The sequence below is a fragment of the Grosmannia clavigera genome (assembly GCF_000143105.1).
Source record: "Grosmannia clavigera kw1407 unplaced genomic scaffold GCSC_97, whole genome shotgun sequence".
Classification (NCBI taxonomy): domain Eukaryota; kingdom Fungi; phylum Ascomycota; class Sordariomycetes; order Ophiostomatales; family Ophiostomataceae; genus Leptographium; species Leptographium clavigerum.
Genome location: NW_014040560.1, coordinates 297,281 through 318,415, shown reverse-complemented (window position 1 = coordinate 318,415; position 21,135 = coordinate 297,281). Strand labels below are relative to the sequence as shown.

The following is a 21,135-nucleotide window of genomic DNA, read 5'->3' as shown; positions in this document are numbered from 1 at the left end:
TTTCCTTTGTCACGGCCAGCCGGGTCGTAAGCTCTCGTCTGACTGTCTAGCCGTTCTCTCCCGACTCCATGCAGCGTACGATAGGCGGAGGTAAGAGAGTGAAACAAATGAAAACAAAAAAAGAAGACAGAACGAGAAAAAAGGGCTGTGCCACGTTGCGGGACTTTCCCTCCGCTTCCCGGCATCGTGCTCGCCTCTGGTGTAGCCTTCTATTACAGTCTTTTTTTTTCCTGACCAGCCTAGCAATTTCACTCCGTTCTTGTGATTGGCCAGGGTCCTGCAATGTGAGCTGTCCCTCCCCCTGTGTCTTACACGCTGGCTCCTAGAATTCGCTTCTCGCCAATGTCCAGTTAGCGTTTGGGACTAAGAAATACTGTACGAGTTCGGAGGGACAGCTGCCTCGCAACAAAGCATCTCCCCACTTTAACGCTCCGTGCGCCGTAGCCTGCTTGCGCTGACTGGGGGAAGTGCCGTCAGCTCGTTGGTCAGACCCAGATTGGACTGGGCCCTTTTCGTCATTGTTTTCCCCCTCCTGGGATCTGATCCAAAACGAGCCGGGGGCTGCCGTCCTTCTAGCCAGAGCTCTGAAATGCTACGTTATTGGCGTGGCCCTTGCTGCTATGTTTTTGCCCCCTCTAGCTGTCGGTCCTCGGTTTCGTCCAATCACATCGGCCTTTATTCCAACGCGAATGGGTGAAACCGAAAATCATGCCGCCGATGTCGCCTCTGGACAGACGAAAAATTTGCGTCCTACCTCGACTCGATTGCCAGTGTTGCGTGAACGGAGTTTACGACTGCTGCGTACACAAGCTGCTGCGGCCGGATCTCGGCATTTCAGCCGCTTTCCGCCCCGAGTCAGTCTGCCGGCTGCATCTTTCGCATGTGCTGTGCTCCAGTCCGAGTGTGCACTCGTCCTACTCGTAAATACGCAAACGCAAGTGCCCTTCTCCGCTCCCCTGTCGCTGCGACTTTTGGGCCTCAGCGCGCTATGCGCTGTGTTGCCTGATGTCTGTCGCGCTGCATTCCTGCATGGCCTCATCGACAGAGCCTCAACACCGACACACCACCGGCCGGTTCCGGCAACGTCTTTGCCTCCTACGAGAACAGACGGTGGGGTATGAAACAGCACCACCACCGGGGAGGGGGGTGGGAAAAGGCTCATCTCCGGCAGAGAGACAGAAACAGAAGATAGGCATGGGCAGGGGATGGGCAATGCATAGTATTGAATTGATCCGGCCAATGATTCTGGGATGCAGACACATGCTTGTCTTGTGCATCGGAATTCAATGGAACACTCCGTCGGGAGGGGGGTTTTCCACTGCCCCGTGACCAAGTCCCTTGTCAATGAATCATCAGCAGAAAATTGCTCACTGCAGCCAATCACAAGCTATGCTCCCAGCCTTCCGCCTTATCTCGGCTGGACGAGGACTCAATACAAGAGAGCGAGAAAGACAGCGAGAGACAGCGACAGAGCTCGTACCACGCTACTACATAACGAGTCATATAGTTCAGATCGTCCCGACGCACAGACGATGAAAGGGGGGGGGAACACATCTCCGAGATGGACTGAACAGGCTAGCTTGCCTCGTTAGCGCCCTTTTGGCCAGTATCGTATCTAGCACGTATTCGTGCTGCGACTGGCCAAGTTGCCGTGTGTGCCAATACTTCAATACTTGCGAGCCATGTACATACATACGTACGATGCGATTGCGATCGTGCGCACCAGAGCGGTAAAACATAAAGCTTATACATAAACGGAAAGGGAGGATAAGGTTGGGCCTCGCATCTCGATTCTTGGCATTGCTGTTACAGGTGCCGGGCCTTTGTGCACCTCTGCCACATTCAACTATTTATGTACACAGCACGTGCCAACGACAAAGCAAAGGGGGTGATGCTGGAACGGCTTTCATGTCTTGCTCACGCTGGCTGGCTCTGGCGAGAGACTGCGACAGCCGAGATAATACCACGTAGGCTGTATGCATCCTCCGTGCTCGTATCTACGTACGAACATGTACGAGTATCTTACGTACGTATTACTCCGTACTCCGTACGAGCGAAGGCCCCCCATGCTGCGGAGTATCAGCAGCCCGTCCATGCGCAGCTGCATACCATACAACGTACTCGTAGGGTTTTCTCGTTACATTTGCGCCTCGTTAGCGGCTTCTGCCAAGAAAGCAGGCACATACCCCGTACTCGTAATTTTCGACATGCGGTCCCACGCAACGGTAGCGTGGTCTGCACAAGTACTCGTAAGATACGAGCCGCTCGTCGTATAATATTTCCGCTTTGTGTCTTGTTGTGCCTGCCTGGCTTCGTTCCTGGGCAGGCCGCCGAGATCGGCCAGTGTTCAGCATCTAGGGATGCGGAGTGCGTAGATATTCGTACTCGTACCCCAAGACACCGACTAATCTGGCTTGGATGTGCATGGGGGTGCTGGGCATGGTACCCATTCACTCTATAGAGCGGTCTTAACCTTCAGGAACTGTTGGCCCGTCCCGCGAGACTGCCCTGGCTGCTACGGTTGCCGGCTTCTCTGGCCGGAGTGCCATTAGACCCTTTTCAACTTATCGACCTCAGCTACGGAGTACAGGCTGCTCATACACACACAAAGCAGACCTCAGTTGCAAGCATCGCGCAGGGAAAAACACGGGTGGGTGGGTGCCAGCACGCTGACAAACATAAACTCTGTGTTCCTACTTTTCCCGGTCCCAGTTTAATGCTATTTTGCCGAATAAGTGCAGACCACGCAGACGTTGTTAGCGGCCCACTTATGTGGTGAGCTTCTTGTGTGGTCTTCTGTCTCTTTCCCTTTCATGCTGTCAGAAATCGACACTACCGGCTCCTCGCTCAATTTTTCATCTCCGTCCTCATTTGCTACGAGGATGCTCTTCTTTCCGTAATGCGGAAGATCTCCGCTGCCCAATGGTAAAGTTCAAAACACACTATTACCTCATAGAAACTCGGGTCCACCAAACGGCCGCCTGTCAAATTCAGCAAATTGTAAAACAAGCGGAAGTAATCGCAAGGGATCCGTCTAAAATTCATCCACTTGCAATATGTTACGAGGTTTACGTTTGCGGCCAACCCTGTAAAGGTTAGACATGTGAATACGCAATCTTGGGACTATTCAGCTCAAGATGTGTCCAAAGAAACCCTCTAGCAGATATCCGCGGTGTTGGTCCAAATAGCCTCAAAGTTTTATAAAAATCAAGACTGTTGGTCACAAATATCATTACTCTCTTCTTCTTTTCTTGTGCATGTCTACTAAACAGGCTTATAACGGCCCGCATCATGTGACCTGCTCGTGTCAAAGTCTTTGGACCTAAACTTGTTGACTCGTCACTGTGTTCGTATCTTTGATGGCATCAGATGCAAATTTGATGCGAGGCTGGTCAAAGATAGTGAAGGAAGAGAGTTGCCCTTCATATATTTCGTGTGCTTTGTATATAGTCGAAAAAGCATGCACTCGGGAGGCGCCCGGGAGATTGAAAGTTTCTTGATAACGTTATATGTTGTCAAGAGAACAAACCTTTCATACAGCCCGTTCCTTTGCACATGGAGTACGAGTATCTATGTTCTTGTACGCACTGTCGGTAGCTTCATTACAAGCTATATATGAATTTAAAGACAGCTGACGAGCCACTGAAACATTGCACAATCAAATGATAATTTGTAGGCCAGCCATGTAGTTTACAACATTTTTACATCATTTACTGTTACTTTCTTAAAGGGACCTATAATCGGAGTCCGCGATTTATGTAGCAAACAATACATCAAGACCTCTCACAGTTAAGAAAAGTTGCCATGGGCCTTTTGAGTAAAGCAATCAGTAAAGACAGTTCACGGATCCTTGTGCTTCCAGATTATTGTTTATCATTATGGCGTGTCCCGTGGCCGCAGGCGCGGCCTTTTATTTACTCATTACACTCTGCAATATCATAGTGCTGGTCATATGCCCTAGTAGGGCGAGGATGTGACATTCAGGGCCACATCCTGGATTGTGCAGCCAGTCGTGTTGTACGTCTTCGAATAGGTGCCCCCCAGAACGCTGTCCAGCCAAGCAGAAGCAGCTGCACGGCCGTTGGTCTGCTCGGCCGAATGACCGCCAATGCTGTTTCTCTGGTACAAGATGTTGGCACCCATGGCGCAGTATGACGTGACCAGCTTGTCGGTGTCAGCGATGGGGCTGACCTCATCCTCAACAGCCTTGTACGCGAAGATGGGGGCCTGCGGGACGCCGTGGTAGCCCATGATTCCGTCCTTGCTAATGAGCTTGTCGGTAATCGGGTTAAGGATGTCCATCTCGCCATCGACAAAGAAGGCAGAGATGTTCTTGCCGGCGAAAGCCACAAGAGTCTCGGTCAGGGTCATGTTCTGGGCCGCCAGAAAGCTGGTGCTGTTGAGATCGCCAGTCGGCTTGAGCTTGGACTCGAGCATTGCCATAATCTCAGGGTATTGGTTGCACGTGCCAATGATGGAAGACTGCAGGCGAACTTTTGTTAGCCTTTACCGAATGCGGACGGCTAGACCGGCCCCTCAGGAAGCTACTCACCACTGCCAGACCGGCCATGAGCTTGTTGTTGATCGTCGTCAGGACGCTGGTGATGTTGGGCGTAAGACCGCCTAGGGCCACGCCGCTAAAGGTTAGCTCGGGGGCGTATTGAACCTGCAGCTCAGCCGCCCACTCGCTGGCGAGAGCACCACCAGAGTATCCCCACAGGGCGTATTTCAGCCCGTCAGGAAGTTTGAGGCATTCCTTAGCTGAAAGCACGGCGCGGACAGCGTCAATGGTGGCATGACCAGACAGGACGCCAGCGGTGAAGCTGGCTAGGGGGCCCTCATAGTCCGGCACGTTGACGAACCAGCCTTTGCCCAGCGAGGCGGTCACGTCGGTAGGTGTATTCGAGTACAGGGCGTAGCTGGGGCTGGCATTGAGGTCGGCGGTGTCGTAGGGGATTTGGTACGACAGCAGGGCATCGGTGTGGTTCTTGGGAACGAACAGCGTGGTTACAGCCCACGTCGGCTTGTACAGACTGTTGGTGGTGCGGTAGAGGATGTTGTAGGCGGCCGAGCAGTTGGTGGTGATGGTCGTCAGGTTGCCCGGGGCCTTGCGGATGCGCAGAATGGTGCCGGGAGCGTCGTTCTCGAAGCCATCGGGTTCCGAGTACCACGGATCGTCACGGGGGGCAATTGGCTCCGTGAGGGTGATTGCCGAGGACCCGCGCTTCACGAGGGGAGCAGCAGACACCTGGGCGCACAGGCAGAGGCCTGCCAGCAGCAGCGAGCGGAGGGGGTACATGGTGATGGGCCGGAATATTTGCCTTTCTTCTGTAGTCCTGCGAGATACACGACAAGGAGGCAAAGTTGGCAAGATCCGAGAGCTACCACGAAGAGACGCACAGGAAGGCGGAAACGTCAACCGGTATGGGAAGGAGCGACCGGCTCGCATGACTCTTCTCTTTATACACAAGCCAGGCGAAGCAGCTCCCCTCCCCTCTCCACTATTTGGACAACAATGGTCCTATGTACATGCAAGCAGACGGAAGGTGCCACGCATAGAGCCGGCTCCCAACAAGAAAGTTTTTCCCTTTTTTCTTTGTCAGAGCAAGCAAGCGGGGGTGCTAAATACTCCTGCCTAGCCAAGCAGCTTTTCCCTCACCAGAGGAAGGTATAATAATCGTAGTGGTTGGTGGCGGTCACATGGAGGCATTTCTTCGGGACTGCCGATCGGTGCGGGGCTTAGAACTAGAAGAAGAAGGAGGAGCGAAGGATGCGATTCGTTCACCTCACGATACAGTATACGAAGTACAATGGATGCATATAGCTCTGTGAGCTCGCCGGTGACGACAAAAGAGCTTTAGTCTGCTGCAGTACTTCCGTTCCAGGCTAGCACGAGGCTGCACGAGACATCTCCCTGCGGTTAGTGTCTCGCATCCCATTTCCTGCCTCCCGTTGACAATATGACAGGGATCGCCACCCGCTTCGTCCTGGCACAGGCCGAGTCAACATATGTAGCACCCCACAATCATTTCCTCGGCCATTCGTACAAGTAGCATAGCGGTCGTGAGGCTTACCGTTAGGCCTGCTTATGCCTTGGCGCCGGGAATACGACTCAAGTCAGCAACGGTAAGTAGCGTACTCCAGAGGCGGCCACTAAGAGAGCATGCTATATGCAAGATGGCTGCAGGTGGGATGACAAGCTACAGCGATGCACGATATGATATCTCACAAATCAAGCTTGCTGGTTGTAGGGGCTGCGTCATCCTACAGGAACGTATTGTGGGCGTTGCAATAAGGAACGGCTATACGGAGTAATGCGCCCAAATACAGAAGGTTAACAGTAAAAGCTAACCCTACAGCACTTAGCGTAATCAGCCTCGCGGGGTTGTGGCGGTGTCTTAATTGCTTTTAGTTTCTGAACGCGCCAGACACCAATTGATGAGCTTCATCACATCTCGTCTCAGACGTTGCCACCTGGCTCAGCCAGGCATACGCTCCTTCCAGATACCCGATTCTTATTCATTCGATTGATTTGCGTTGTTCCGTGATTAGCCCTTCCAACACTCGACCTAGACGACATCACGGATCATTGTGCAGTTTAAGTTGCTTGAAGCTTCATCATTAGAGCGCCCACCGTTTGCCACATGCAATACACACGCAATGGGGTCATTCGTCTTGGACTTTTCGGCATATAACGTAAGGAGTTCTCTACTCTCCCCTAGATCTAATAAGCTGACCGGGTTCCCTGTTTCTAGGCCCTCCTCTCCAGCAGCGGCCATAATGGCTCTTACTATGGTGCTGACGACGCCTTTTTCGGCGGTGGTGACCCTGGAATGGCTAACAACGCAGCCGGCCGGCGTCACCTCCACCAACAGCACCACAGTCAGCAGCACGGCCAGCACCATAACAACAACAGCCGCTATGCTGTCTTTGACCGCAACTCCGTGACCCGGCTCGATGCCGAAAAGGCCCTTCAAGATCGGCGCAACCTGCACATTGCCAACTTTGGCGCGACATGGCTCAAGCCGCCTGGTGTGCCGAAGACGCTATTTCAGATCCGTGAAGAGCTGCGTGAGCAGGAGGAGCAGGCCGAGACCGAGCGTCGGGAGGAGCTGGCCCAGCAGTTGGCCCAGGCCGAGGCAGAAGCAGCTCTGGAGGCAGAGGGTGGCATCGGGATGGACGAGATGGCCGTGGGTGGCGATGGCATCGGCGGGGACGACGAGGGAATGGGGGTGGACCTGGATGCCGACATGGGAGAGCAGGATCTTGACGGCGAGATTCCCGATGGCGACGGGGAGGGATTCAGTTTTGGGGATGATGCAGAAGACGGTGATGATCCATTTGCGAGTTCGTCCGAAGAAGAGGAAGAGGAAGAGGAGGAAGAAGAAGAAGAAGAAGAAGACCCCTTTTAGGAAGAAGAAGAAGAAGAAGAAGAAGACGGCAGTAGAGAGGACAGAGAAGAGGAGACCAGAGAGGAGGAGGAAGAGGATCGGGAAGACGAGGAAGACGAGGACGAGGCGACGGCCAGCACGGCCATTGTGCGAGACGAGTCCGGCAGACAACAGGCGGGCATACCCGTTACACCGGTGCAGAACCTGCCGCCACGTACGCACGAGGAAGATTTCCGAGCGCGAGCGGCAGAGCGGCGCGAGATGCGCCAGATGCGTGCCAACGAGGATCGCGTTCGAGCCATGCTAGCCCAGCCGCGGCTGTCGGCCATTGGAGGGCTGTACGATGAGGTTGGCGATCTGGACGAGGAGGACGAGGCGCAGATGCTGCAAGAAGACGACCTGGTGCGGGAGAGTGGTGGCGGCGGTGGCGGCGGTGGCCCCGGTCGTCGCAGGAGAAGCGGCGCTGCACGCCGTCGTTCGACGCGACAGCCACGCCGCAGCAGCTTGAGCAACAACAACGGCGGTGGTGGCGGTGGCAGAAGCAGCATCGGCGGCCGTGCTAGCCGCCGACAGGCAGGGAGCAGGGTCCGCAGCAGCCTGGGCGAGTTTGACAACGAGCAAGAGATCGTGGACACCGATGGAGGTGGTGTTGGTAGGGATGGTGGTGTTGTTGGAGGTGGAGGTGGTCCTGCTAGCGATGGCGGCGATGATGACGACGGGCTGGAGATGGACATGGATGCCGACATGGACGATGGGATCCCCGATGCATCCATGCTCAGCATTTTGGACGGCAGCTATGAGCACACCGACACGGATGCTGAGCTGAGCAGCATCGACGGTGACGACGGCAGCAGCAGCGCCAGCGACCGTCATGTCGACCACACCCAAGACGATCGCGACGATGGCGATCTGCCGCGTCGCCTGGGCCGAGGGGCCACTATCAGCACGCCAGCCGGCACCACTGCTGCCGATACAGCGCATCGTCGGTATCGCAGCAGTCTCGTACGCAGCGACCGCGACAGCCTGGACATCAGCGGACTCCTGTCGCAGGACGGCAGCAGCAGGATGGACAGCAGTCCGGCCATACGGCGGCTCTGAGGCAGAGTGAGAAAACGCCCCAGCATCGAGCGATCATTATCGGGCTTCACCTCGTGGGAAGCGCAACGGCATACTTTCTCTTGTATTATTATTATTTTTATGAGGACAAGGAAAAGGTGAATACATCATAATTACAGATCACTGATCGCGGCAAGATAAAAGCTGCCGCCGTCCTTTTTGTGATACCGATCCCCTATGCTCCGGCTCAGCTCTATAGAGGCAACCTGGCCCATCCTTCGTATCGGACAGAGCTGTCCTTTTCTGTATCTCCGGGGATAGAAGACATGGAATCCTGCTCTCCATACACTCCTTGGTTTCTCTTAGATGTTTGGAAAAGTCGTCCGTAAAACGGTCAACCCTGCCTCACGCTCTTAATTTGCATTGCCGTGCCCAAACGTCGTCATTCGATGCAGGGTCTCATACAAAACCCACAGGCGGCTCGTCGTGTCTGCGTGGCTGATAATGCGACCTCCCTTTCCCGTATGCACACATACGACTGTCGCCTAGAACAGCCAGACGTACGTGAACAGCATCGCCACGGCGGCGAAGAAGCCCAACCACACCTTCCAGCCAACGCCCGTCCGCTCGGCCATCAGCAACATCCGGTTCATCGTCCCGCGCAGCCGGATCCGCGTAGCGTCAAAGGAGTCGTTCATCTTGTCGGCCAGCGCCGACGATTCCCGGATCTCGTCGCCAATGGCAACCGTCATCTGCGAGAAGAGTCAGGTCAGGTGTGTGAGAGTGTGTGCGAAACTGCAGAGGTGAGACGCACGTCTTTCAGTACGCGGACTTTGCCCAAGATGCCCTCGATCTGCTGGTCGTTTTGGCTCTCGAGCTCGTTCAGGACGGCATCGCTGTATTGGCCCCTAGAATCCCCCCAGCGTCAGCAATGGGCCGACGGAATAGGCGGGCGTGCCGGCTTACTTCCGGTTGGGCGTCGCTGGCCGGAAGGCGTTGTGTGCCGGTGCAGTCAGGTTGTTGCCGTTGCTGCCCGGGTAGCCGTAGCCGTAGCCGCCACCATATTGTCCGGGGCTGGCGCTGCCGTTGCGCCGCGTCGACTCGGAGCCGGAGCCGGTGTAGCCCTCGAAGAGCGCACTGCGAGGATCTCGCTGGTGCAGGCTGGAGGAGCCAAATCTAGAGACACGGGTATGCGCTTAGCCTTGGTCGTTCGAGAGACGGATATAACGGTGGCACAGCCGCAGCTGACTGGCATATTCGGGAGCGACAGAAGGCAAGCAGCGGGCACGAGCTGGTCGAGACGAGATGGTGGGAAACTTGGGCCAGTCAATGGAGTCGATCTGGGCCATCTCTTGTTCGATCAAACGGGAAACACGCCATGGCCACAGGCCGGATCCTGGCCTGTCAAAGCTTGCGCATCGTAAAGACAGAGAGGCTGGCAGGAGCAGAGTGTCGCGGCACTGCTGCTTCGGAACGCACATTGCTGGATCGAGATGCGCCACCTGTCGTTTCCAAAAGACGTACTGCTTTCGTGCTTGTGCCTGTGCTGCTGTGCGGCCGTCCATTTCTGCGTCGCCTGCCGCTGCCAACTTGCGAGCCACCAAAAATCAGACCACGCAACGAGATCTGGAGTGTCCTACCTTGATGATGCCATGCTGGGGGAGCGTCGTCGCGGGTGCGCGATGGTAGAGGAAAGGAGAGAGAGCCCAGAAGCAAAGAGAAAAGGAGAGGGACACGAGCACTGACACCAGGCCGAAAGCGCCAATGAGAATTCGGGAAAGGGAGATCTACGGCGGATAAGATAGCAGTGGTGGCTATGTTACATACGTCGTATGTAGGCCAGATTGGCTTACAGCCCCAAGCTCGACGGCAGAGGAGCCGTTTTGATCAAGTGACAGCTATATTACGGCGGACGTGTACGGGACAAAAAGCCAGATCCTTGTTTCAAGCAGAGACGGACAGACAACAATCAGGCAGAATTGAAACCGCGGTAAGATGCCACGCTGGGAAGGCACAGCTGGCCTGGCTAGCCTGGGAAGGGGTGACGGCGAAAGCAACGGCGAAAATGTTACAGGCAGTTGTCCTTACAACGGGTGGGCCCCACCGCCTGAGATGAGGCGCATTGCATCTCAATTGCATCTCAATCTACAAGGTGCGACCAGAGCAATGCAAGATGCGAGAGCACGCATTGATATGATCATGTATGACATGTGCTCCTGTTGTATGTGACAGGGTAGCTGTTCTCTGGATGGACGACGCGGCACAGCCGAAACTTGGCTTTATTTGTTCTATATTTTCAGTTTGGACGGCGTTGGGAGCCAGGCTTGCCTGCCATCCCCATCCGTAGATAGAACTAACAAAAGGGGCAAGAGCCGGAACAGAAAGAAACAGTAATCACAATATCATCAGTCAATCACATCGGCCTCTGAACGTCCAGTCCCAGCCCCAGCCCTAGCCCCGATCCCCGATCTTATGCTATGTATGCACCATGCTTGGCGGGCGTCTGCCTTTTTTTCGTCTTCATTAAGCTGCCGGGCCAACAGCCTCTCTAGTCCTCGTCCATCTTGGTGTCGTTGTTGTCCGGATCCTCAAAGTCGTCGTCGTCATCGTCCTCGTCGTCGGCGGCTGGGTTCTCCGCTGCCGCCTTGGCAAAGTCGATGACCCGTCCCCGCGTGCGGCGGCCGACCACGTTCTCGAGGTTGATCTCCTGCATGTCGTCGTCGTCATTGTCTTCTGTGCCAGGTCAGTACGTGCGTAGAGCCGGACATGTGTCTGCAGCGGGCCCTCTTCCGGGCCTTACCTTCGTCAATCTGAGGCAGAGTCTGTTAGTTTTGTTGCCACCACCAGCCGATCGATAACAGGAAGATTCTCACCTCGGCACCATCGTCTTCCTCGTCCTCATCATCCTCATCATCGTCGTCGTGGGCCGGGGCAGCACCGGCATCCTTCATGGCGTCGTCCTCGGCGGCCTTGCCCTTGCCCTTGCTGATGGCTTCCGACGCCTTGGTGGGGTCTGTCAAGCCGCTGCCGTTAGAAGCCATTGTGGACGATGTGCGCTGTAGCAACAGGTTCAGGGTAGAGCGTTGGATAGAGGGTATGGCGTAAGAGCAGAGTAATGGGGAAACAGTTGAGTGGTACGCGCAGAAGACAGAGTTTGTTATTGTTGTGGCCAGATCCAAAGGGGAGCTGTCGCATTTAAGAGTTTATTTAGGCAGAGCGATCTATTTTGTGGGGCTGAAGTCCTCAGGGAAACCGCCTCCTTCTGCACGATACGCCGTGCACTGTGCACTAGTCTATATTCAGTAGTCTTGAGATGAGTAGGTCTCGGAAGAGAGTATGGCGTTCGAAAAAGAGCAGGGTGAGCTTTCGTAGCGATATCATGTAGAAGATCTGTGCACGAATACAGAGGGGCGACCCCAAAAGCAAGACCAGGCCCGCTGTCTAATGGCATGGCTGCTCGCATCTCCAATGCAACATACAAAACTGGTCATGCCTGCTGCTGCAGAGAGCAGTTCTGAGCCTGACCTTGTCTCGAACAAGTAACGTCCCTGCAGACTGGTCTGCTTGCTGAGGGCATTCTTGTGTCCACGTCCTGCCCCCAAGATACTGTGTCCTCTGCTTCCTCCGTGTCGTGCACCTCTTATTTGTCGCCGCCGCCCATCGTCAGCACCAAGACGCCGATCGCGATCATCCACCAGTACCTGAAGCCATGTGTTAGCGCCTAGGCGAGAGAGAGGGCGAGAGGGTGTCTGTGCGCTCACTTTTGCAGAAAGGTCTTTTCTTCCGGCTCCTCCAGCTTCTTGCCCTCCGGGCTCAGGACCACCGGCCGGTTCAGCGCCGGCGTCTTGCCGGCGCCCACCTGCACCACCGTCGCCTGCGGGCCAAAGTCGCGCGTGGCACCGGCGTCGATGGGCAGTCCGCGAACGGCCGCCGCGATCGGGAAGCTGTTCTTGCTTTCGCTGCCGCTCTTGGCCACGGTCAGGACAAAGTGCGGCTGGTAGCCCTTGGCAAAGTTGGAGGCGGCGGTGACGGACGTGGCCGAGAGCCAGCGGTTGGCGACCGGATCGTAGAGGCCGATGCGGTAGAGCAACGTGGTGTCTTGCTTGTCCTGCTTGTCCTGCTCGAGTGCGTCTGGGGCCTCGTAGCTGGCCACCTCGGCCAGGCCGCCAGCATCAAAGCGGATCTCGGCCAGCAGCGACGGCTGGGCCAGCGCCGACGACAGCGGCGCAACCGGCTGGACGTAGATGGCGGCCGTCTGCGTGCCTGGTGCGGCAGCGGCAGCATCCAACACGTCCACGTCGGCGTCAGCCTGGGCTGCAGCTGCACCGGCGACGGCGCCCAGGAGGAGGATGAAGGAAGCGAAGGGAGACGATCGCATGATGGGCGACTGGTCGGAAGAGGGGATTGCGACGGCGTGTGTCACTCTGGCCAAGGTCGAGGGGAGGGGTTCTGCGAGATGACAGATCGGCGTAGATGACGCTTTTCGGCCGTGTTGTCAAGCCACGGTTTCGATTCGGTTATTCCGCGCATAGGCGCTGTCGCTTAGCGTCCTTCTGCTGGCCTGCAGGACGACGGGCCGGCCATCGCTCGCTGTAAATTACCCCAACACCACTAAAGGCCAGCAGAACTAGTAACTGCACATAAGATCAAGTACTTCATATTCCATGCCTCCGTATTATCTTACGCACATTGCTGGCGCCGTTCCCTATGGTGGTATTTCTAGTTGGTTTTTGATGTCTTGTCCCCTCAAAAGAGTCCCTCCCACATGCGTCTTCCAACTATTATTGCCAGCACTCACCCGCTCGAAAGCACGATTCCCCCAAGTCCTGCTGGTGCCCACGCCCAAAAAATAAACAAATAAAAGACTCAGACAGATGCTGTGACTTCCGTAATACGCCAATGTGCTCCTCCGCCTCTTGCTCTCGTCCGTCTTCTCTCCTCTTCACAAATTGCTGTCCCTGGCCGGACCCGACCCGGAGATGACCATGTCTTTATCGACCAGGCTGGTGCTCGACGGATCCCGGTCTTCCCGATTGACGGGGATGGACGAGTTGTTGTTGAACGCGTTCGCGGTCACGTCCATGGTCCAGTCGGTGGTGTCGGCCGGCAAAACGTAGCCTGAGCACCGCTCTACCAGCGGCCGGTAGTATGCGGCCAAGACTTCTGGGTTCGGCACGATCTTCCACTCGAGCCGGTACAGGAACTCGAGCTCCAGCATCTTGAGCTCGGTCACGCGGACGCCACCAACGCGCGCATACGTCGAGTTGTTCCAGAACGAGTCGGACAGACCCTTGGCGGCGACAGTGGCGGCCGTGATGAGGAAGCGGTGGACCGTCAGGGTGTTGATGGTGAAGTCGGGGTACATGGCGCACAGGCGGTCAATGTAGTAGACCATGGACAGGAGGAGGGGTGGTGTCAGTGTGGCATGTTTTGCCAGCCGGTTGAGGTAGTCCAGGACGGAGATGCCTGGAGCCGTTCTGCGGAGCGTTAGGGAGAGAGAAGGAAGAAGAGAAGAGAAGAGAACTACCTCGAGTGGAACCGGGTCAGGTGCCCGGCCTTGAGAGCCAGCGCGTCGTTGGTCTCGATCAGCTCGCCGAGCATGTTTGCGATGAGCACGACCATGTCCTCGACGGCGCACAGCTCGTAGCGTTCTGGCAGCATCTTGGCCGGTTCGGCCTCGGCCTTGACGCGCTTGGAGTGTGTGGGCGAACTGCGGGCGAGGGACGAAGGCGACACGATGCCGTCGACGGCCGTCTCTCCAGGGGTAGCGCTCTGCGAGCTGCGCCGCTTGTTGGGAGAGGGTGTCTGCAGTGGCTGCTGTTGTGGCTGTTGTGACGGTGGTTGTGGTGGTGCCATGGCCGCGGCTGCTGGGGGGTGGCCGTCTGCCACTGCTGGTGAGGTTGTTGAGGTTGTTGACTGAGGATGTGACTGTGTCTGTGACGGTGTCTGTGACGGTGTCTGTGACGGTGTCTGTGACGGCTGGTCTGGTTGTGTTTGCTCGACGCCCTGCTCGACGCCTGGCTCCATCGGGGCCGGCCCCGGAATCGAAGGCGGGTTCAAGGGGGTCGACGGCTGCGGGGGGTAACGATGGGGATGGGCGGCGTAATCGAACGGCTCCATAGGCGAGTACTGCGTGGCAGCATCGGCGGACGCATAGGCGGGCGACATGCTGGCAGAGGGGGCAGCAAGTACCGTAGCGGCAGCAGAGAGCGGGTGGGAGAGCGGCGAGCTCACAGCAGGGACGGCGTCGGCGAGGACTGCCGGCGAGGAGGAAGGCGAAGGTCGCCGTGCACCAGCGGCCGAGATGCGGGAAGGCGAGTGGCGCGGGGAGCGAGTGGGTGCATAGTGGAATCCGGGGATGCAGGGAGAGGCATTGGTCGATCGTGTCAACATGACGTGTCGGAGGTCATTGTCCGATGACGGTGGCAGCAGCAGCAGTGATGGAAATGGTTAGCGATCGTGATAGTTCGTCGGTGGTCGTGGTCGTTCGTGGAGGTCGTGTCGTGAACGTAGTCGTGATCGTGATCGTGATCGTGATCGTGGTCGTGGTCGTGGTGTCGTCAATGTTCACGTCAATGATTTTGCTCCCTGCTCGTATCTTCGGTCTGCGTTGGTCCTCGTATCAGCTGTGCGCAACTTCTGCACCCTGACGGATCGGGGTTTTAGCCAGCTGCGGGGTGGACCAGAGGAAAGGGGCCAGGGATGGAGAGAGAGCCCGGATGGCGGTGACTGGCCTCGTCGCAACGATTGCCGTCCTGTTGGGAACAGACAAATATAGGGCAGCACTACAAGCACGGTCTAGTGCGAGAAAGGCTTTTTTCCGTCCCTTTCCTTGTCCTCCTTCCTTCCGGTACGAGACAAAAAGGGCAAGAGCACACAGAAGCGAGCGTGGCGGAAAGAAGGTGAAGAACGGCAACTCGTTTAGGTCTGCATGCTCTGGCTTTTCGTCCTGCCGTTCGGTTCCCGCTGTCCTTTTCGGTCGTTCTCTTTTCCCCAATAGGATGCGCACGTTGTCCCTGCTACGACCGGGTGGCGTCCTCTCGTTAACAGGTGAGATGCAGACAGCGAAAGGCCCGATCGGGTTTTGCTTGGCCCTTACGACAAGGCTTGATAGCGAATATGTAGGATACACGTAGTCGCTTGGGAAGGGCTTCTCGTTTACAGGAGCGGGTCGGCAGCTTCATCGGTGGGTGTACCTATCACGACGTACTCCGTACTATGTAGTAGGATTGCATAGTATCCAGACTGCCGGGCCCAGTTCAGTTCAGGGCAACTGGTCTGACCACTCAGATGTAGCTGCTGTATCGGGTGAGGCCGGCTAACCATTTTGTCTCACCGAGTCCGACGAGGTGAGAGTGCACTGCGCATCTACGAGCATTGCTATGGAGTACATGGTAGCAAGACGACCACCATTCCAGGCGTTGGCAGCCGTGGCCAATCGATGGCCAGAGCCAGACAGCCTCCTCTGCACAGAGCAGCGATCGTCGCCCGGACTGAAGCGAAAAAAGTCTGGCTTCGAGGGCGTGCCTCGGTGGCTGGCCCACTACGCTGACGTAAAGGAGCTGATTGGGAATAAAACGAATAATAAATAAGAATGAAACGCACAAGCATGCTTACGTAACTTCATGTGACCTCAAGCCAACCACGCAGCGCCCAGAAAGGCGCGCAGGCAGCTAAGGTGCAGCGAATCCGAAAATTCGACGTCTAAATGACGGCACACACACGCGCAAGGTGGCGACCACACGAGACCACTCAGCACGACTGTCCTATTTCCCTTTCTTTTCAGCTTTTTTTGTCGTTCTGGATTTCCGCACCGCGTCTGAGCAAGGACGTGAGCCACCGTCTTTTTACCGCGGAAAAGAGAGAACCCACTTGCATGAAGCATCCGCAGCAACGGTTTTGATATCGGCCATCAGCCAACAGCCATCCGCCATCAGCCTGACTTGACTGCCCAAACGCCGTCCTTCTGGCATCGGTCCCGCCACCACATGCAAAGCACACAGCCGGGGAGGGAGCGTCCTGACCGCAGACGACCATTTTCTGAACGAGACGCCTCCAAGACCTCCCCCAACCGACAGACAGTGCAGCGATGGTTCTGATCCAGAGCCACCCGATCCTCGAGAGGTTCCGGAACGCGCGGACGCCCGGAGACCGTATCCAGGCCCTGCAGGCCCTGAAGAACGACACGGTCGGTCACGTGCTGAAAAAGAGCAGATGGGTCGAGCTGGGCGTGTTGCGGCCAGTTGTCCGCTGCGTCGGGCTCTCGCGATCGGCCAGCCGACACGGTGACAGCCACGGCCGTCAGGACAGCAGCCGGCGGCCATCGTCGGCTACGCCGCCAGACAGCCTGTCACAAGTGGACCTGGCCCGGCTGCAGGCTCTCGAGCTGCTGGGCGTATTTGCCAGTGGTAGGTTTGCCTTTTTCTTTGGTCATCTAGTCTCCGGAGTTCTATAAGCTCTTCCCTCTTCCCTCTTCCTTCCAGTCTTCCATGAGGCTATCCTTCTGACGCATCAACAGGCGGTCCGTCCTTCCTCGCTCCTCTTCACGCGGCCGGCGCGTTGCCAGCCATTTTGTCCTGCATCGACCCTCTCACAAGCCACCCACGACTCGTCTATGCGGCTCTGCGGGCTATGGTCACCATGTCCAAGGCGGCCACGCTGGTCAACTCGTCGCCGCTGTCGGCTGCACCACCACCGCCCCTCACTGTGGTCACGCTGGCCGACGCGCTCTTCTCGAACCATCACCTCGGCGCGCTGCACAACATCATCTCGGCGCCCCAGCAGCAGCAGCACTGGTGGGCCGAGTCGATCGCCAACATTGCCATGGGCCTGATCGGGCCGCTCTGCCGCGAGGAACGGCACCAGGTGGCGCTGGCCAATGCCGGCATCCTCGACGACCTCGCCGTCAAGGTGGCGAGCCTCGTGGTGGCACGCGGCCAGGTGATTCCGGGGGCCGAGATCACAGCCGAGAAGGAGGGCCTGCGCGAGGCGATTCCGGAAGCGGCGTCGCCGCGGATGGACGTGGCGGCGCTGTTGTTGGCAGTGACGGCAATCGTGGGCGACTCGAGGCTGCGCGCCTGCATGATGCTGTACTCGCCGTCGATCCTGGCCATCTTTCCGCAGATCGCGTTTGAGAGCTCGGCCAACGACATTTACGCGGCGTGGAACGCGCTCTGTATGGGCGGACTCAGCAACCTGCACGAACAGCCGCTGGGGGCACTGGACCTGCTGCTACCGGCCATCCCATCGCAGCAGTCGCGGGCGTACTTTGCCCAGAGCTCGCCGTTCCCACCGCTGGGCGTGTCCCTGTCGCGCGACAACCTGGCGGCACTCGGACTCGGCGGTAGCACCGGCAAGCGCTCGGGCTCACATAGCCAGCCACTGCCTGGTTGGGCCGTGATGTCGCGCGAGTCGACTTCGCCGCTGGCACCTGAGTGGGAGGCTGTCGAGGCCGAGAGCCCCATGATCCCCTGGCTCCTCGGCCTGGTGCGGTCGTCGTCCGGCATGATCCGGCTGGCGGCCGCGTCCGTTCTGACGTCGCTGTTTCGCGCCCAGCTGGCGAGCAAGTCGCGTGAGGCCGCCATGGCTCTGCTGGTGGTGCCACTGCTCCTGCGCATGCTCAGCGACGCGGCCACCAAGGGCATCGGCAACGGCAATGGCGACGACGACAACACCGTGACCGAGCAGCGTGCCATCACGGAAACGGCGCTGACAGTGCTGGCACGGCTGGTAGCCAACAAGGAGGTGCTGCAGAAGGCGGCCGTCGATTGCGGCGCCACCGGGATCCTCGCCAAGCTGCTGAAGGAGTCCTACGAGCCGTCACCGAGCCGATCCCTGCTGCGGCCGTGGAATCCAACGCCGGCTCCGTCGCGGACGGTCACGCCTGATATGGCCAGCCGCGGGGGCAAGAGCGACGAGGATGACGACGACGACATTGACAATGAAGAAGACGACAACGACGCACGTGCCAGCAAGCTGGGCCCGGTGGGACAGAACGCGCTGCTGGCCTACCGGATCCGCCTGCGGGCGGCGACGCTCAAGGCGATCGCAGCGCTGATCGCGTCAAAGTACGACTACCAGAAGCGGTTTGTGGAACAGGAGGTGATGCCGTACGTGGTGGCTTCGCTGAGCCCGACACCGTGCAAGCCGCGAAACGCAAAGGAGCCGATGAGGGTGCCTAAGGACGGCGAGGCGGCGGCGGCGGGCGGCGGCGGTGCAGACGAGGAGGTCGACCCTGAATACGGCCGCAACCCGGTCGATGTCCTGGTGGCGGCGTGCAACTGCGTGCGGATGCTCTCGCGGTCAATAGCGATACTGCGGGTGACGCTCGAGGATGCCGGCGTGGCGGCACCGGTGCTCCGGCTGCTACGACATCCAGAGATCGAGGTACAGAACGCGGCTACGGCAGTGGTGTGCAACCTGGTGACGGAGACGAGTCCGATGCGAGAGGTGAGTGTGGAAAGCCAGGAAGGAGGTTGGGCCAAGCGCGCTAATATCTACAGCAATTCGCCGAGGCGGACATTATGGGCATCCTCTGCGGCCACGCACACTCGCACAACTCGTCCCTGCGGCTCAACGCGCTGTGGGCGCTGAAGCACTTTGTGGATGGGGTCGAACCGGAGCGGAAGAAGGCCTGCCTCGAGCAGTTGGGCTCGGGCTGGCTGGTGCGGCTCATTGCCCCCGGCATGGAGGACGAGCCGTCGCTGTTTACGTGGGCTAAGAGCGGCGGCAGCAGCAGCAGCAGCAGCAGCAGCAACAATAACAACAACAACCACTCCTCGATGGACGAAGATGTGGTGATGGACTTGCCGGATGTGGACGACGACAACGATGAGGACGACGAGGACGAGGATGATGAGGACGGCATCGAGGTGGCGGTGGCAGCAGCAACAGGAGCCGAAGTCGCGGGGCGGGCGGTGTCGTCGTCGCTGTACCGGGCTCGGTTTCCGCGAATGAGCCACGAGCGTAGCCGGACCGGGCGGCTGCGGCAGGCGGAGGCGAAGCTGGCAATGCTGCGGGAGGTGGAGCTGGCACAGCCGCGCAGGCACCCGAATCGGAGCGACGACGTGGAGATCCAGGAGCAGGGCCTTAACCTGATCCGCAATCTGATCGGGCCCGGGCCCTCGGCAGGCGGATCGGCCAACGACGCGCTGCGCGAGACGACAGACATGATCGACCACCTCTTCAGCGAGATCGGGCAGGACCGGCTCTTCCAGATCCTGCTGTCGAAGCTGCGGACGCGCGTGCTGCACGAGAGGGGGGGCAGCAACATGGGCAGTGGTACTGCTAGCACGACCGGCACGACCAGCACGACCAACACGACCAACACACAGGCCCGGGTGCTCTATCCGCACACCAAGATCGTGGAGGCGGTCGTGTTCATCATGGTGCATATCTCGGCGAGCGTGCCGCGGCACCGGCAGCTGGTGGTGGCGCAGACGGAACTGCTCAAGGCGCTGGTGGCGCAGTTTGGTAGCCGTAACAAGGGCGTGCGGCTGGCGCTCTGCCACCTGCTGTCGAACCTGACGTGGCGCGAGGATGCGGCCGACACGGCGTCGGTGTCGCTGCGGACGCTGGAGCTGAAGCGGCTCGGACTGCTAAACCAGCTGCAGGTGCTACAAGAGGAGGACGTCGAGCTGGACGTGCGAGAGCAAGCCAAGATGGCCATCCACCAGATGGGGCGGGACTGAGAGGACAGAGAGGAAGGAACCCGCGCAGGTTCAGTGTACGAATCAGCGGCAAGAGCTGCTTAGCATTGCACGGCTTACAGGAGTAATAACGTACGCGGCATTTTTCGTTTCTGTGGCTGTTTCGGGTTTTGTTCGGGGTTTGTGTTTGTTTTGTGTTTGTCTTCGGGTTCCTGTTCGTGGCGTTGTGCGTGGCGAGGCTCGAGCGAGACTATCCATCGAGGACGACAGAACAGAGCGGTGAACATCTGTGATTGTGGTGCCTGGCCATCTCGATGGCATCTACGGAAGAGGCGGCAGTACGGAGTACGAGCGAGCACTCGTATTAGTCCGGCTCCACCACAAGGCTCTGGCCCCCTCTCACCCACTAACACACAGACTTTATAGGGCGGCAGCTAGCAGCGAGATCCCCATAGAGAAAAGTGCGAAGAATAAACGGCTCCACCTTGTGACCACATCCCACCTCTCTCGAGTGCCGACAGCTGGACCACGCCCGTTGCGCATCGGCGATCGAGCAGAGGGAAAGAGGAAAGCGAAAGGCCGATGTTGGAACTAGTCCTGCGGGCCAGTCTGCATGCAGTCGACCACCTCTACGTAGGCCTTTGCTTTCTCTACACATTGTCGGACTACGAGTACAGACAAGGGATGTTGTCCGCGCGAGCACATGGACTGTCTGAGCAAGCGTCTCGCACGCATGGCCTCTGCCTCGCCCTAGGCACCCTGGTCTCGGCCTTGTCTCTGCCGTTTCTCTTGGGTAATGCAATCAGCTCATCGGCCAGTCGTGCCCAATGGCGGGATCAGGTCACCCGGTCGTCATGTGGGCCGTCAAGCGAACAAACGGGGAGACCAACAGGAGAAGAACGTGCTGATCGTGTCTCGACGACGGTCCATTCCGATCTAGCAACTTGCCACCAGGTGAGCTGGATCCTGGATGTTGCTATCGCCTAGCGGGTTCACGGGGCCAAACGGCCGCTGTTGGCTGATCGCCCTAAACCTAAATA

The 21,135-nt window shown here is 57.9% G+C and overlaps 6 protein-coding genes across 6 annotated transcripts; 2 read left to right on the top strand and 4 right to left on the bottom strand.

Annotated features, from left to right (window-relative positions):
- Window positions 1-3,957: 3,957 nt before the first annotated feature.
- CMQ_4567 (lipase 1) lies at window positions 3,958-5,299 on the bottom strand (the record flags this gene model as incomplete). Its single annotated transcript, XM_014312723.1, has 2 exons — window positions 3,958-4,482; window positions 4,553-5,299. The coding sequence occupies 2 exons, from the start codon at window positions 5,297-5,299 to the stop codon at window positions 3,958-3,960; spliced, it is 1,272 nt and encodes a 423-aa protein (XP_014168198.1).
- Window positions 5,300-6,660: 1,361 nt separating this feature from the next.
- Window positions 6,661-8,489, top strand: CMQ_4711 (uncharacterized protein; the record flags this gene model as incomplete). Its single annotated transcript, XM_014312867.1, has 4 exons — window positions 6,661-6,696; window positions 6,756-7,347; window positions 7,546-7,793; window positions 7,965-8,489. 4 exons carry the CDS (start codon window positions 6,661-6,663, stop codon window positions 8,487-8,489), a joined length of 1,401 nt encoding a protein of 466 aa, XP_014168342.1.
- Window positions 8,490-8,992: 503 nt separating this feature from the next.
- CMQ_4508 (snare complex subunit) lies at window positions 8,993-10,012 on the bottom strand (the record flags this gene model as incomplete). The annotated part of the gene is made up of 4 exons (XM_014312664.1): window positions 8,993-9,199; window positions 9,262-9,355; window positions 9,414-9,623; window positions 9,927-10,012. The coding sequence occupies 4 exons, from the start codon at window positions 10,010-10,012 to the stop codon at window positions 8,993-8,995; spliced, it is 597 nt and encodes a 198-aa protein (XP_014168139.1).
- A 983-nt stretch (window positions 10,013-10,995) lies between these two features.
- Window positions 10,996-11,488, bottom strand: CMQ_4408 (uncharacterized protein; the record flags this gene model as incomplete). The annotated part of the gene is made up of 2 exons (XM_014312564.1): window positions 10,996-11,180; window positions 11,386-11,488. The coding sequence occupies 2 exons, from the start codon at window positions 11,486-11,488 to the stop codon at window positions 10,996-10,998; spliced, it is 288 nt and encodes a 95-aa protein (XP_014168039.1).
- Window positions 11,489-12,087: 599 nt separating this feature from the next.
- CMQ_4292 (cyclin-dependent protein kinase regulator pho80) lies at window positions 12,088-14,840 on the bottom strand (the record flags this gene model as incomplete). Its single annotated transcript, XM_014312448.1, has 5 exons — window positions 12,088-12,148; window positions 12,209-12,896; window positions 13,132-13,152; window positions 13,416-13,924; window positions 13,975-14,840. The coding sequence occupies 5 exons, from the start codon at window positions 14,838-14,840 to the stop codon at window positions 12,088-12,090; spliced, it is 2,145 nt and encodes a 714-aa protein (XP_014167923.1).
- Window positions 14,841-16,536: 1,696 nt separating this feature from the next.
- CMQ_4652 (armadillo repeat protein) lies at window positions 16,537-20,137 on the top strand (the record flags this gene model as incomplete). Its single annotated transcript, XM_014312808.1, has 3 exons — window positions 16,537-16,855; window positions 16,966-18,896; window positions 18,950-20,137. The coding sequence occupies 3 exons, from the start codon at window positions 16,537-16,539 to the stop codon at window positions 20,135-20,137; spliced, it is 3,438 nt and encodes a 1,145-aa protein (XP_014168283.1).
- Window positions 20,138-21,135: the final 998 nt, after the last annotated feature.